At 41.2% G+C, this 16,050-nt stretch overlaps 1 protein-coding gene across 5 annotated transcripts in view; it reads left to right on the forward strand.

Moving 5' to 3' along the window:
- The window catches only part of LOC140719771 (adhesion G protein-coupled receptor B2-like), a 1,068,758-nt gene that overhangs the window by 958,218 nt on the left and 94,490 nt on the right, over positions 1-16,050 (forward strand). For all 5 annotated transcript variants that reach the window (XM_073034634.1, XM_073034637.1, XM_073034636.1 and 2 more), the window contains one exon: positions 15,837-15,987. In XM_073034634.1, the coding sequence (XP_072890735.1) occupies positions 15,837-15,987 (151 nt within the window). The remainder of the gene's footprint in view (positions 1-15,836; positions 15,988-16,050) is intronic.

Below are 16,050 nucleotides of genomic sequence, written 5' to 3' on the forward strand. Positions count from 1 at the left end.
AATCTACAGCATACTGGACATTGAAGAGTGTCAGGGAAGTGAAGTTTGCAGTGAAAATTGCAACTGAGAAGATGCTCAGGAAGCTTAATGGTCTTGAGGGTGGATAAATCTCCTGGACCTGATGCAATGTACTTCGGGTTCTGAAAGGAGTAGCTGGAGAGATTGCAGAGGCATTAACAATGATCCTTCAAAAGTCAATAGATTCTGGCAATGTACCAGATGACTGGAAAATTGCAAGTGTTACTCCGCTATTTAAGAAGTGTGGGAGGCAACAGAAAGGAAACTATGACCTGTTAGCCTGACATCAGTGGTTGGGAAGTTATTGGATTTGATTGCTATGGATGAGATTATGGAGTACCTGGAAGCACATGACAAGGTAGGCCAAAGCCAGCATGGTTTCCTGAAAAGAAAATCCTACTGCAATTTTTTAAGGAAATTACAAACAGGGTAGACAAAGGAGATACAGTAGATGTGATGTACTTGGATTTTCAGAAGGCCTTTGACAAGATGCTGCACATGAGGCAGCTTAGCAAGATAAGAGCCCATGGGATTACAGGGGAGTTACTAACATGGGTGGACCATTGGCTGATTGGCAGAAAACAGAGAGTGGGAATAAAGGAATCCTATTCTGGCTGGCTGCCTGTTACCAGTGGAGTTCTACGGAGGTCGGTGTTGGGACTGCTGCTTTTTACGATATATGTCAATGATTTGGACTATGGGATTAATGGATTTGTGGCTAAATTTGCCGATGATACAAAGATTGGTGGAGGAGCGGATAGTGTTGAGGAAACAGAGAGCCTGCAGAGAGACTTAGATAGTTTAGGGGAATGGGCAAAGAAGTGGCAAATGAAATGCAATGTTGGAAAGTGTACGGTCATGCACTTTGGTGGAAGAAATAAATGGGCAGAATATTATTTACATGGGGAGAGAATTCAAAAAGCAGAGATGCAAAGGGGCTTGGGAGTCCTTGTGCAGGATACCCTAAAGGTTAACCTCCAGGTTGAGTCAATTGTGAAGAAGGCAAATGCAAAATTGGCATTTATTTCTAGAGGTATAGAATATGAGAGCAAGGATGTGTTGTTGAGGTTTTATAAGGCATTCGTGAGACTACTCTTAGAGTATCGTGTGTAGTTTTGGACTCCTTATTTTAGAAAGGATATTCTGACATTGAGGAGATCAGAGAATATTCACGAGAATGATTCCAGGAATGAAAGAGATACCGTATGAGGAATGTCTGACAGTTCTCGGGTTGTATTCCCTGGTGTTCAGGAAAATGAGGGAGGATCTCATAGAAACATTCCAAATGTTAAAAGGCCTGAACAGATTAGATATGGCAAAGTTATTTCCCTTGGTACGGGAGTCCAGTACAAGAGGGCACGACTTCAGGATTGAAGGACGTCAATTTAGAAGGGAGATGCAGAGAAATTACTTTAGTCAGAGGGTGGTAAACCTGTGGAATTTGTTTCCACAAGTGCTGTGGAGGCCAAGTCCTTGGGTGCATTTAAGGCAGATATAGGTTCTTGATTAGCTGGGAGATCAAAGGGTATGGGGAGAAGGCAAGGGAATGGGGAGGACTGGAAGAATTGGATCAGCCCATGATTGAATGGCAGAGCAGACTTGATGGGCCAAATGACCTACTTCTGCTCCTATATCTTATGGTCTTGTGGTCTTAAGCATGGCCAATATATTCCAGCACTTTTGCTCCACTTAGATCTCTTCACATCCTTCCCAACTCTGTTGGCAATGGTCTCTGTTCTCCCAGTTTAATATATTTATGAAGCCTGTCATGAGCATCTGCACTCTGCATCAATGTGGAGTAAGTTTCATGTGCTCACCATTCTCTGCGTGATGTTACTTCCTCAATTCCATGTTTGATTTGTTCATCAATCTGTTTAGCCAATGGCCTTACGTGTTGCTTTTCCCCACAAGTAGAAAATCTTGGTTAAAAAATCCATTTGAAACATATTTAGCACAGGGGACAACCCACACGATATGCCAGAGGAACTCAGCAGGTAAGACAGTATCTGTGGAGAAAAAAAAACAGTTAACTTTAGGAACTGAGATTCTTCTTTATATATATCTTCGAGGTAATAATCAGCTGAAGAAGTTTCCCTCCTTTGGTCCTGAAATGGTATCTGTCCATTTCCCTCCGTAGATACTGCCTGACCTGCTGCATTCCTCCAGCATTTACAGAATCAGAATCAGGTTTAATAGCATCGGCTCATTAACTTTATGGCAGCAGTACAATGAAATACATGAGAAATAAACATGGGAGAAAACTGAGTTGCATTTGATATGTCTTATTAATAATTTAGTTAAAATAAGTAGTGCAAAAAAGAACAAAAAAAAGTAGTGAGGTCGTGCTCATGGCTTCAATGGCCATTTAGAAATCAGATAGTAGAGGGAAAGAAGCTGTTCCTGAATTGCTGGGTGTGTGCCTTCAGGCTTCTGTAGCTCATTCCCAATGGTAACAATGGGAAGAGGGCATGTCCAGGGTGGTGGGGATCCTTAATGATGGATGCCACCTTCTTAATGCACCTCTCCTTCAAGATGTCTTGGATACAACTGAGGCTACAACTAACCCATGATAAAGCTGACTAATTTTACAAGTTTCTGCAACTTACTTCGATCTTCCGCAGGAGCCCCCGTCCTGATACCAGACAGTGATTCAGATCGTCAGAATGCTCTCCAGGTACATTTGTAGAAGTTTTCAAGTGTTCTTTAAGACAAACCAAACCTCCTTAAACTCCTAATAAAATATAGCTGTTGTATTGCCTTCTTTATAGCTGCATCAATATTTTGCATCCGGTTAGGTCCTCAGAAATATTAACAGCTAGGAACTTGAAATTGCTCACTCCCTGCACCTCTGAAGATTGGTTGTGTTCCTTCATCTTCGCCTTTCTGAACTCCACAATCAGCTCTTCAGTCTTGCTGACGTTGAGTGCAAGGTTGTTGCTTTGTGACCACTCAACTAGCTGGTATATCTCGCTCCTGACGCTCTCTCATCTCCATCTGAGGTTCTACCAACAATGGTTGTATTATCAGCAAATTTATAGCTGGCATTTGAACAATTCCCATTTGGCATTTGAGAGTAGAGCAGTGGGATAAGTACACTCCCAGCCAACACACTTTTTGTCCCTCTTCCCTCCGGGAGAAGGTTCAGGAGCATGAAGATTCGTGCGGCCAGATTTGGGAACAGCTTCTTTCCAACTGTGATAAGACTGCTGAACAGATCCTGACCCGGATCTGGGTCGTATCTTCCAAATATCCGGACCTGACTTGCACTGCCTTACTTTCCCTTTTCTATTTTCTAATTATGATTTATAATTTAAATTTTTATTGTATTTAATTCAATTTGTACTTCAGGGAGCGCGAAGCGCAGAATCAAATATCACTGTGATTATTGTACACTCTAGTATCAATTGTTTGGTGACAATAAAGTAAAGTGTAAGCCAGGTTCTTGTGGGCTGTCCAAACGTTGAGGTTCTTGGCCACCTCAAGCCAATGACACCATTCTACTAAAGCTAACTTAAATGTGAGCAGCTCCAGATTCCTGATGTCATAGCCTCTCTCTGCTGGGGATAACTGACTGCAGAACACACGCACACGAGTGCAGTTTACTGTCCAAAGCTGACTGTTGAGGTAACACTGCACTCACTCCGATGTCTGAAGTGTCCACCTCCATGATAAAGGAAAGATCTGAGTTAGGTGGAACCAAGATGGGAGCTGATGTAATCCATTGAGCTCTGCAAAAGCAGCGTCTGCTTCGGTAGTCCAGACAAAAGCGTCCGTGGATTGCTTAGTTAGAGTCGTCAGTGGAGCTGCAACCAAGCTGGAGTTCCAGATGAATTTATGGTAAAAGTTAGCAAATCCCAGGAATTGTTTGTTGTGGCTAATCTCTGGCCACCTGGGTCCATCTTGAGATTGCCATCGGAGATGATGAAACCCAAAACTGAAATGGATGTTGCATGAAATTTGGACTTCTCCAGCTTAACTTAAATCCCATGGTCTGAAGCTTCTGTAAAATGTCTCTGGCGTAAGTGACATGCTCCTCCAGGGACTTTGAGAAGATTAGCATATCATCCAAGTAGATGAAGACATATTTATGGAGAGCGTCCTAGAGCACATGCTGGCGAAACTGCTGGAGCATTTGCAAGGCCGAAGGGCATTGCCAGATACTAGTAGTGCCTGTTGGTGTATTGAATTTCATTTCCACTCATCACCCTCCATTATGTGGACCAGTTTTACGCACTTTACAAGTCTAGCTTTGTGAATACTCTTGTCACTTAAAGAATCTTGAAAGCCGTATTCATGAGTGGAAGGGAGGAACAATTCTTGGCTGTTATGCAGTTTAACCGTCTATAATCAATGCATGGTCACAGGCTCCCATTTGTTTTTTACAAAGAAGAAGCCTGCACTGGCAGGTGAGGTGAAGCCCATGAAACCCATGATGAGCTTCCTTTATATACTCTTCCATTACACTTCTCTCTGGCCCTAAGAGTGCATATAATCAACCCTGCAGAGGATAAATACCAGGTAATACATCATAGTCGTAGGGTGGCTGCAGTGGAAGAGCTGATGCCTTTCCCTTGCTGAAGACTTCTTTCAAGTCCTTGTAAACAGAAGAAACTTCAACTGGTCTGGATGTTGCAGGTTCTTCAGAGAATTCCTTCAAGGATGACTCCTGAGACTTCTTAGCTGGCAGGAGTGATTCGACTGATCTCAGAGTCTCCTCCCTAGGTTCACTAGATTCCAGTGGCCGAATCCTCGTTCGTATCATTAGGTGACGGCAATGAGATGTTACAGATGCCCTTGCACTCCCGGAAACGAGCTTCTGCGTTTACGAGCTTTCCCTTTAGTCGGGACCTGGCTGCTGGATCCCTTAGACTTAGCTTCAAGAGTTCCCGACTGCTCGGGCATCTCCTTGGTCTTCACCTGAACGAATGATTCCCTCTTTCTAGTTCTAGTATGCCCCCAATTAGACAGTATCAGGACTCGCACAGCTCCATTGGTTGGGATTGGCTTGTCTGTCCTTGAGGGCAGAACTGGCTCTATGAAAGGTTTCAGGTTACCTTGCACTGAAGTCTGCCCCCATTGTTGATCGTTGGGAAAGTCTGGGGATCAGAACACCATACTGCAAACATACCCTCTTATGATGACAGGACCAAGCAATGGTACTTCCTTCCTTCCAGTTCACAGAAGGGTCATGCTAGGACAGCCAAGGATGCTCAAGGATCAGGGAGACAAGTGAAGAGTCAATGATTTAGAAACCAGTGTCTTCCACATGATCTTCAAACCTCATCTGCAAGACCAACGTCTGTTGCTGGCTCAGCCCAGAACCTAGCGGACAACCATCCAAGACATTTGTGGGCATGGTCTGGCTGAACTCTTGCAGTGGCCTGTTGAGCCAATGGGAGGCCTCAAGTTCAGGAAATAACCTGCTGCCCCAGAGTCCACAAAAGACTTTACTTCTCTTTAGCTCTTACCCTAGGAGATCTCCGTTATCTCCTTCTCTCATTTCCTCCATCTCTGCTGCATCTGCTGTCATTCCACAGCTCATGAGGTGTCGTCCTTCTTCAAAGAAAGGGGTCTTACTTCCTCCACCATCAACACTGCCCCCACCTGCACCATTTCTATTTCTCTCACACCTGCCCTCACCCCATCCTTCTGGCACAATACCAGGGATAGGGTTCCTCTTGTCTTCACCTGCATACAGCACATAATTCTGAGTAACTTCTGCAATCTCCAATAAGATCCTACCACCAACCACATCTTTTCCTCCCTCACACCCCCTCACTTTCTGCTTTCTTCAGGGATTGCTCTCTATGCAACTCCCATGTACATTTGTCCTTCCCCACTGATCTCCCTCCTGGTACTTATCCTTGCAAGCGGAACAAGTGCCATACCTATCCCTACACCTCCTCCCTCACTACCATTCAGGCCTTCCAGGTAAGGCGACACTTCACCTGTGAGTCTGTTGGGGTTATCTACTGTATCCTGTAATCTTACATTCCATCTAGGTAACCTCCAACCTGATAGCTTTAACATCGATTTCTCAAACTTACAATTGCCCAATCCCCCCACTTAACCGTTCCCCCATTCTCATTCCCATTTCCCTCTCTCACCTTATCTCCTTTCGTGCCCAACACATCCCTTGTGTTCTCCTCCCCCTTCCCTTTGTTCCTTGGTCTTCTACCCTCTCCTATCAATTCCCCCTTCTTTCACCAATCAACTTCCCAGTTCTTTACTTCATCCCTCCCCAACTCCCAATTTCACTATCATTTACCACCTTGTACTTCTTCCTCCCCTCCTACATCTTCTTGCTCTGACTTCTCATATTTTTTTCCAAGCCCGATGAAGTGTGTCAGCCCAAAACGTCGACTACTTACTCTTTTCCATAACGCTGTCTGGCTTGCGATTCCCTCCAGCATTTTGAGTGTTTGGCTTGGATCACCCCCTTCAGCATGATACTGGAATCCATAGGGTTGGGAGTGGTGGCTGCTACCGTTCTAGTCCTCCTGTCACAGTATGGTCTTAGCAGTTCTGACAGCTGCAGCCTCCGGCATTTGGCCTGTGGGTGACCTGTTCCCCACAGTAACAGCAGCAGCCTTAACTGCAACGCTCATCAGTGGAGAGCCTTGTTTAACCAATCTGAATGAGACCCAAACAGGAGATGGGCAGCTGATGGGCACACTTAGTCCAACCGTTGTGGAGCATACGGATCTCTTCTTTGTAGAAGTGGTCCACAGCAGGGGTGATTGATAAGTTTGTGGCCTAACATAGAAGGAGATGAGTTATATACAGCTCTCATTACATGCACGTGCAGTTCAACTCTTTGAGTGATTATGCAGAAAGTTTGAAGTTAATACTCATCTCCTTCTACCTTAGGGCACGAACTTATCAATCACCCCATGCTGTGGACCATTTCTGGAGGTCCAAGACGCCGACTTCTACAATAAAGAGATCTGTATGCTCCACGACGGCTGAACTAAGTGTGTAAATGTAGGAGGGGACTATGTTGAAAAATAAATGTACTAGGTTTTCTAAATTTGACTCCTTCTACCTTAGGCCACGAACTTATCAATCAACCCTCGAAAGTTGCTGGATAGTCCCACAGAGAATGAGCCATGACTTTCCTATTGACACAAAAGTCTTAAAACTGTCAGAATCAGGTTTATTATCACCAGCATGTGACGTGAAATTTGTTAACTTAGCAGTAGCAGTTCTATACAATACATAATAGAGTATGAAAAAACAAAATAAAATAATAGTAATAATAAATAAATAAATCAATTACAGTATACATATATTGAATAGATTAGAAATCGTGCAAAAACAGAAATGGTATTTATTTTAAAAATGAGGTAGTGACTAAGGGTTCAATGTCCATTTTGGAATCAGATGGCAAAGGGGAAGAAGCTGTTCCTGAATCACTGAGTGTGTGCCTTCAGGCTTCTGGACCTCCTACCTAATGGTAGCAGTGAGAAAAGGGCATGCTGTGGGTGCTGGAGGTCCTTAATAATGGACGCTGCCTTTCTGAGATATAGCTCCTTAAAGATGTCATAGGTACTGTGTAGGTTAATACCCAAGACGGTGCCGACTAAATTTACAACCCTCTGCAACTTCTTTTGGTCCTGTGCAGTAGCCCTTCCATACCAGACAGTGATGTAGTCTGTCAGAATGTTCTCCACAGTACAACTATAGAAGTTTTTGAGTGTATTTGTTGACATGCCAATCTCTTCAAACTCCTAATAAAGTATAGCCACTGTCTTGCCTTCTTTAAATCTGCATCGATATGTTGGAACCAGGTTAGATCCTCAGAGATCTTGAAACTGCTCACTCTCTCCACTTCTGATCCCTCTCTGAGGATTGGTATGTGTTCCTTTGTCTTACACTTTTTGATGTCCAAAATCAGCTCTTTCATCTTACTAATGCTGAGTGCAAGGTTGTTGCTGTGACACCACTCCACTATTGGCATATCTCACTCCTATACGCCCTCTCATCACCACCTGAGATTCTACAAACAATAGTTGTATCATCAGCAAATTTATAGATGGTATTTGAGCTGTGCCTAACCACACTGTCATGGGTATATAGAAAGTAGAGCAGTGGGCTAAGCACACACCCTTGTGGTGGACCAGTTTTGATCATCAGTGAGGAGGATGTTATCACCAATTTGCGCAGATTATGGTCTTCCGGTTAGGAAGTAGAGGATCCAATTGCAGAGGGAGGTACAGAGGCCCAGGTTCTGCAACCTCTCAATCAGGATTGTGGGTATGATGGTATTAAATGCTGAGCTATAGTCAATGAAAAGTATCCTGACATTGAATTGAATTGACTTTATTTCTTACATCCTTCACATACATGAGTTGCAATAATCTTTACATTATGTCTCCATCTAAATGTGCAACGTGCAATGCAACACTGAGCGTCATAGGAAGTCATTCCTGCCTGTGGCCATCAAATTTTACAACTCCTCCCTTGGAGTGTCAGACACCCTGAGCCGATAGGCTGGTCCTGGACTAATTTCCACTTGGCATAATTTACTTATTATTATTTAATTATTTATGGTTTTATATTGCTATATTTCTACACTATTCTTGGTTGGTGCGACTGTAACAAAACCCAATTTCCCTTGGGATCAATAAAGTATGTCTGTCTGTCTGTCTGTTATAATAATTTATAATAAATAGAACAGTTAATGTAATATAGAGTACACACAAATCAGCGTGAGTTCATCAGTCTGATGGCCTGGTGGAAGAAGCTGTCCTGGAGCCTGTCCGTCCTGGCTTTTATGCTGCGGCACCGCTTCCCAGATGGTAGCAGCTGGAATAGATTGTGGTTGGGATGACTTGGGTCCCCAATGATCTTACGGGCCCTTTATACACACCTGGCCTTGTAAATGTCCTGAATCATGGGAAGTTTGCTACTACAGATGCACTGGGCTGTCCACACCACTCTCTGCAGAGTCCTGTGATTAAGGGAGGTACAGTTCCCATACCAGGCAGTGATGCAGCCAGTCAGGATGCTCTCAATTATACCCCTGTAGAAAGTTCTTAGGATTTGGGGGCCCATACTAACTTCCTCAACCGTCTGATGTGAAAGAGGTGCTGTTGTGCCTTTTTCACCACACGGCTGGTGTGTACAGAGCACGTGAGGTTCTCGGTGACGTAGATGCCAAGAAACTTGAAGCTGTTTACCCTCCCAACCCCAGATCCATTGATGTCAATAAGGTTAGCCCGTCTCCATTCCTCCTGTAATCCACAACCAGCTCCTTTGTTTGTGTTGTCCAGGTGGTCTAAGGCCATGTGGAGAGCCATTGAGACTGCATCTGCCGATAGGCAAATTGCAATGGGTCCAGATCCTTGCTGAGGCAGGAGTTCAGTCTAGTCATGACCAACCTCTCAAAGCATTTCATCACTGTCGACATGAGTGCTACCAGGCGATAGTCATTAAGGCAGCTGTAGGTCAATGTTTGGGCAGTTTGCACTTGGAAATGTAGAGAATGTGAAATTGCAAGGTTTCAATTAGTTATATGAATAATCTTTCCATGTGTTTGTGTTTGTTGGAATTTGTGGATTAGTTGGTACAAAAAAATTTGAAGCTCAGTAGGGTGCTTTAGCTCAAAAAGTTTGAGACTGCTACTTTTAATGGTACAAATCAGTTGACATTACATCCAACTTCAGTTTTGCTGTTCGTTATCTGATGCCATGTTAGATATATTGATACTCTGAGTTAGATACATGGGATTTGACCAAAGAAAAAAGAAAAAAAGCGCTACAGTGCAAGAAGGTTTACTAGATGTGTCAAAAATCAAACTTACAAAAAATAGCAATAAAGTATACAGCCAATATTTACAAAAAGATATCTACCAGAAAGCACTAAGTAGTTCTATGCTTATATTTTTGTCTAGTATGAACCCTGGCAGTACTGATCTCTCTCTCCTAGCAAGGGCAATTAGTCCTGTTTATTAGTCTCCTGGACCTACCATCTTTAATTACCCCCAAAGTTAACTTAAGACTACACATGAATTAAAATGTGATGCACCCCACAATGTAGTTACAATCATATTCCAAAACAAACAGAAGTATCTACCTTAAATATAGTATACAAAAAACAAATACCTGTTTACACATCCCCCATCACTAAAGAAATGGAATATTCCACAGCGTACAGCAGGAAAAGCAACATAATGCCTACCCGAGCACATTAGCATAGTCTAGGACCCATTCTGGGGAAAGCATTGAAGAGTGTACACTCTGACAAAGCAATGTTTTTGTGTGTAAGAAGTAAGTTTACCAAACACTCTCCGTCACACTCTGTTATCAAGTACATTCATTATTATTGCAGAAATGTATGAAAAAGCAATGTGAAGATTATAAACATAAGATAAAAAGATGAGATTTTGTTACAAGATTAATGTTACAAACCCCAAACTACATGAACAAAACTGATTTCTTAACAACACACAGATAGTTCGAAAGGAATTATCCGTCTGAAGTGGAGTAGAATTTCTGTAAATTGCATTTGAAAAAAGCAATTACTAAATCTGCACATGGTTCATTAAGTTTGCAAGAAAAACAATTTTACCTGAAAGAAACACCAAGAAACGCTAAAGAGAAACTGCAATATATATAAAATATATTAAATGTATAAACTTCATGTTACATATGATGGAACAATCACAATGTTATATCTAGGAATTACTTTATGCTCATATTGCAATGTTTAAATCATGTTCAGTGGCTCGATTAGAAATGTTATTAATGCAAGCGAGTGAGATGGAGTTTGTTCTTTGGAATTCTATGCAACAAAAATGAATGGAAAAGGGCATCACTGCATCTGAGACCTAGACACAGGAGCAGAATTAGGCCATTTGGCTCATTAAGTCTGCTCTGCTATTTCATCATGGCTAATCCATTTCCCCCTTAGCCTTATTCTCCTGCAATGAATTCCACAGATTCACCATTCTCTGGCTAAAGAAATTCTTCCACATCTCCGTCCTTAATGGACATCCCTCTATTCTGAGGCTGTGCTCTCTTTTCCAAGACTCTCCTGCCATAGGAAACATCTTTTCCACATCCACTGTATCAAGGCCTTTCAACATTCAATAAATTTCAATGAGATTCCTCCCTCCTTCTTCTGAATTCCAGTGAGTACAGGCTCAAAGCTATAAATTGGTCCTACTATGGTAACCTTTTCATTCCCAGAATCATTCGTGTGAACCTTGTCTAAACCTACTTTAATGTCAGCACATCCTGTTAGATCAAGTGTCCAAAACTGCTCACGATACGCTAAGTGGGGCATTACCAGTGCTTTTTAAACCTCAACATTACACCTTCACTTTTATATCTCAAAACAAATGCTAGCATTGCATTGGCCTTCCTCACTAGCGACTCAACCTGCATATTAACCTTTCGGGGATCCTGCATGAGGACTCCCAAGTGCCTTTGCACTTTGGATTTTTGAATTTTCTCTCCATTTTTGAAATAGTACAATGGAAATTAGATTTAGACCACTGACCCTGTGGTGTCTCTTTAACTGTGGTATTCAATTAATTCTACTTTCCTGATCTTTGTACTGTGCCCTGCAGATAAATCCTTGGTAAATGAATAGAATTTCCCTTTGAAAATTAGTATTAAATCTACTTTCATCATGGTTTTACATTCCAAATAGGACCAGCTAATTATATTAAAACATTCTCCTCACATTCTCTCAAATACCAGTGCCAATTATCTTAAATATGGTTAATACAGTCAGTTGAAGGATTTTTTCTTTGTACATTAAAATCCTTTTAACATTTTGAAATCTCCATTAAATCTGAAAATGAAAATCTTTAAAAATTGCAGATGCTGTAAATTCTAAAATTAAAAAAACAGGAAATGTAGGAAACACTCAGGACTTGAATGTCCAAAATAAATTTAGTAGCAAAATACATGGAGTATATGTCACCCTGAGATTCATTTTCTTACAGGCATTCACATTAGAACAAAGAAATACATGGAAACATTAAAAACTACCACATAAAGATTGCCAAACAATCAATGTGCAAATTAAGACAAACTGTGCAAAAATACAGTCATTACACTTGTGGGAAGAGATATAGAGATAACAGTTCTGCCCACAGATACAACCTGATTTGCTAAGTATTTTCAGCATTTCCTATTTGTATTTAAGCCTTTTTCATAAACTCTGCTCTAAGTTCCTCTGCATCCTAACTTCCAGTAGACTTCCTCTGCACCCTCTCCAAAGCCTGGCATTCTGAAGTATGATGCATATTAATTCTGTATGATGAGAATAAATGCAAAGGTATTTGCTATATTAGGTTTTCATGCAGTGGAATCCAGTTTCGTTTGTTGAAATTCTGTGATGGGAATCAAATTAGACTGAATCTAACTAACATAATAATGCAAACAACAATGTATCATAGCAAAACTTTATACTTGTGTTCACATTGAATTGAAATTGATGTGTTCCTCACCCAGTTAAATTCCAGAATTCTCCTCAACTCTCAATCTTAAAATATATTTGCAGTGTCATATAAATCATCTCCAGCTGGTAAATTTTGTCATTTATATTTTCCACGAGATATCACCTTGCAACAAATCAGTGCCTTACCTGCAAAACAGTGAATATAATAAATGCATAATAGTACAGGTTAAAAACTCAATGGTACAGGTTTATTTAGTGGCAGAGTTATTGGATAAAATAATAAGCTCAGGTTTCCACTTTCCAGTTTTGTCATGGTGTCTTATTGATTTTACATTGTTTATGATAAATCATCATGTGTTGTCTTTCATGTGAAAAATTATTAAACTACTCATTATACTACAGTATTAAAACAGGTCCTTCAGCCCATCTAGTCAGCGCTGAACTATTATTCTGCCTGTACCTGGACTATAGCCTCACATTCCATAAGATAAAGTAGCAGAATTAGACCAATTGGCCCATCGAGTCTGCTCCACCATTTCATCATGGCTGATCCAATTTTCCTCTCAGCCCCAATCTCCATACTCTACTACTCACTGTGTAAATCCTACCTTGGTTTGCTATTTTCAGCCCATTGTTGCAGCGGGTTCAGATCCCACTGCAAGCTTTAGCTCTCTTTGCTGACCACTATGCCCTCTGCAAATGGTGTCATCTGCAAATTTGCTGATCCAGTTTACCATATTATCATCCAAATCGTTGGTACAAATGACAAACAACAATGACTCAGCACCGATCCCTGTGGCACTCCAGAAGTCATAGCCTTCCAGTCAGAGAGAGAACCATCTACTTCCACTCTCTGGCTGCTTCTACAGAACCAATGTTGAATCCAATCCTCAACCTGAATGTCAAGTGACTGAAACTTCTCAACCAACTTCCCATATGAGACCGTCCTCCAGGCAGCGCCACACACGGCAGCAGCGGCCTTTCAGATCTGGTGCTACTTTAATTTAGTTTTTAATTTAATTTTAAGGCACAATTAGGGTTTAGGGCAAAGGATAACAGAGCGACTATTTACCATCGCCAGTCACTGCTACAATATAGAGATCGCCCAAAAACAAACCTTCATGAAAAGCTGCTGGTTAGATTGTGCGACCTCGGCTTGCTGAGGGAATCGGGCCTACAGTCCTTGGAGTTGTCTGATGCCGGTGGCCGGAGTTGAGGACGTTGTAAGTGGTGTGCGAGGAAGCGGAGGCAAGGTGAGCGGGCAGGAGTACGTGCCTGGAAAAAAGAAAGTCCTAGCCGGCCGGCTCTCTGGTCCATTCTGCTCTCCAGAGGACATTAAATTGGACTACATCTGTGGCAACGAAATACTCAGCAGGAGTACAGAAACAGACGGAATCCCCGGACGCCGCCATTCAGCTGTTTATTTATGTAACAGATTTTTCCCCAAGCCATTAGACTACAACCTACTGCCCTCTGCTGTGCCTATTGTCATGTTTATTATTTATTGTAATGCCTGCACTGTTCTGTGTACTTTACGCAGACCTGGGTAGGTCTGTAGTGTAGTTTTTGTGTTGATTTACGTAATTCAGTGTAGTTTTCGTATTGTTCATGTAGCACCATGGTCCTGAAAAATGTTGTCTCATTTTTACTGTGTACTGTTGTACCAGCACTTATGGTCGAAATGACAATAAAAAGTGACTTGACTTGACTTGACTTAACTACAAAAATGTCTTTGTTAAAGTCCATGCAGAATACATCCACTTACCTTTCCTTCATCAGCCTCCCAGGTAACATCCCTCTGTAAGATTGGTTAGACGTGACGTATCATGCACAAAACCACGCTGACTATCCCTAATCAGTTCCTGTCTATCCAAATACTAATATATTGATTTGTATTGATATATATTGATTTCCAATAACTTACTCACTACTGACATTAGACTCACTGTCTTAATTTCCTGGCCTATTCTTAGAGCCTCTCTTGAACAATGGAAATTAACTATCCTCCAATTCCCCAGCATCTCACCTGTGCCTAAGGATATTTTAAATAATTCTGCTGGAGCCCCTGCAATTTCTGCACTAGACTCCCAGAAGTTCTGAGGGAATACTTTGTCAGCCCCTGGGGATTTATCCACACTTATTTGCCTCTAGCCAGCAAGCACGTCCTTCTCTGTAATCCATACACTGTCCATGGCCTCACTTCTATAACCTCTGTGTCCTTCTCCCAAGAAAATACCATTGGAAAAATTCCATTTAAAATCTCAACCATCTCTTTCAGTTCCATGGAAAGATGGTGATGCTAAATTTCAAGAAGAAATAAGAAAAACTGATTGTTTTCTTCTTGAGTTATGCATATTCTGGTTATAATGCTGAAGGATTTTTCTAGACATTGTATTCCGAGTCCATGGCCACTAATTTACATGTAAATTGAGCGCATGCATCGAATGGATGACAAAATATCCATCTGCTTTTTCTCATTTGTTCCTGGCTTTTTGCCAGACCAGAGCTTATTTATACAGGTATGTTGCCATTTATATACAGTACCATAACAGTAAATGACACAATGTACTTTGCATGTGATAGAGTTCAATCTTCTGAAGTGTTCCATCAGGCACATGAGTTAGTAGTAGACCAATCTTCTCACAATGAGACTTCAGCTGTTCTATTCATCCATATTTGATATCTGCTAGACTGAGGAACAAGTGGTGAAGCTCTGCTGGTGGTGTCATAAATTGTTCATCCAGTTAACAAAGGTGGCACTGCGCAGTGCTTATTGGAGATTAACGGCCTTTGTTTTATGTAGACTTTGTATCATTTAATGCATAATGGTTATGCTAATAAGTATAATTTATTGTTTCAAGGTGTTTTCTGAAGTCATTTGGTTGACTGCTAATCATTCCTGGGAAATCATCAGTTCAAATCTATATCAGAACAAAACTGAAGTACTGCAAAACTCAAATTGTTTGACTACAGATATTTTGCATTGATAATCATAACTGAAATTATGAAATCACTTGTATTCAATATTTGTATTGAACTTATAAACATGTTCAACAGAAAGTAAGATTTTGTGAATAATATCAACCAGCAAAAGTTTTCATGATCTTTTATATTTTGCCGTACACATAATATATAAAGTGAATCTTCCTTCACTGATTTAAATATAACTGAAGTAAGCCATCAGTGATTTTGCTCCTGATGAGAATAAAGCCCAATTCGACCCACAAATGCTAAACTCTAAACAACAATTACAGTATTCCTATTCAATGAAGGTGTTAAAGGAAGTCAAAGAAAATTAGTAGGTTTTGCATGGAACTTCTCTGGCTCTTTAAATAGGTAGCTTCTGAATATATTTCTTATTCTTATTAAGAAATTACTTAACACATTTTTACTCTTTTCTCTAGGGTGTGTGTATGATGACAGCAGCATTCCTCCATTTCTTTTTCCTCTCTTCCTTCTGTTGGGTATTAACAGAAGCCTGGCAGTCCTATCTCGCTGTGCTAGGTAAAATTAGGATGAGGCTGATAAGAAAACGCTTTCTCTGCCTTGGCTGGGGTATGTGATACTCTTTATAATTAGAACGCATTTTGTATGTGATTGCAATGAAACTGCTAACAT

Source organism: Hemitrygon akajei, chromosome 32 (assembly GCF_048418815.1).
Source record: "Hemitrygon akajei chromosome 32, sHemAka1.3, whole genome shotgun sequence".
Lineage (NCBI taxonomy): Eukaryota > Metazoa > Chordata > Chondrichthyes > Myliobatiformes > Dasyatidae > Hemitrygon > Hemitrygon akajei.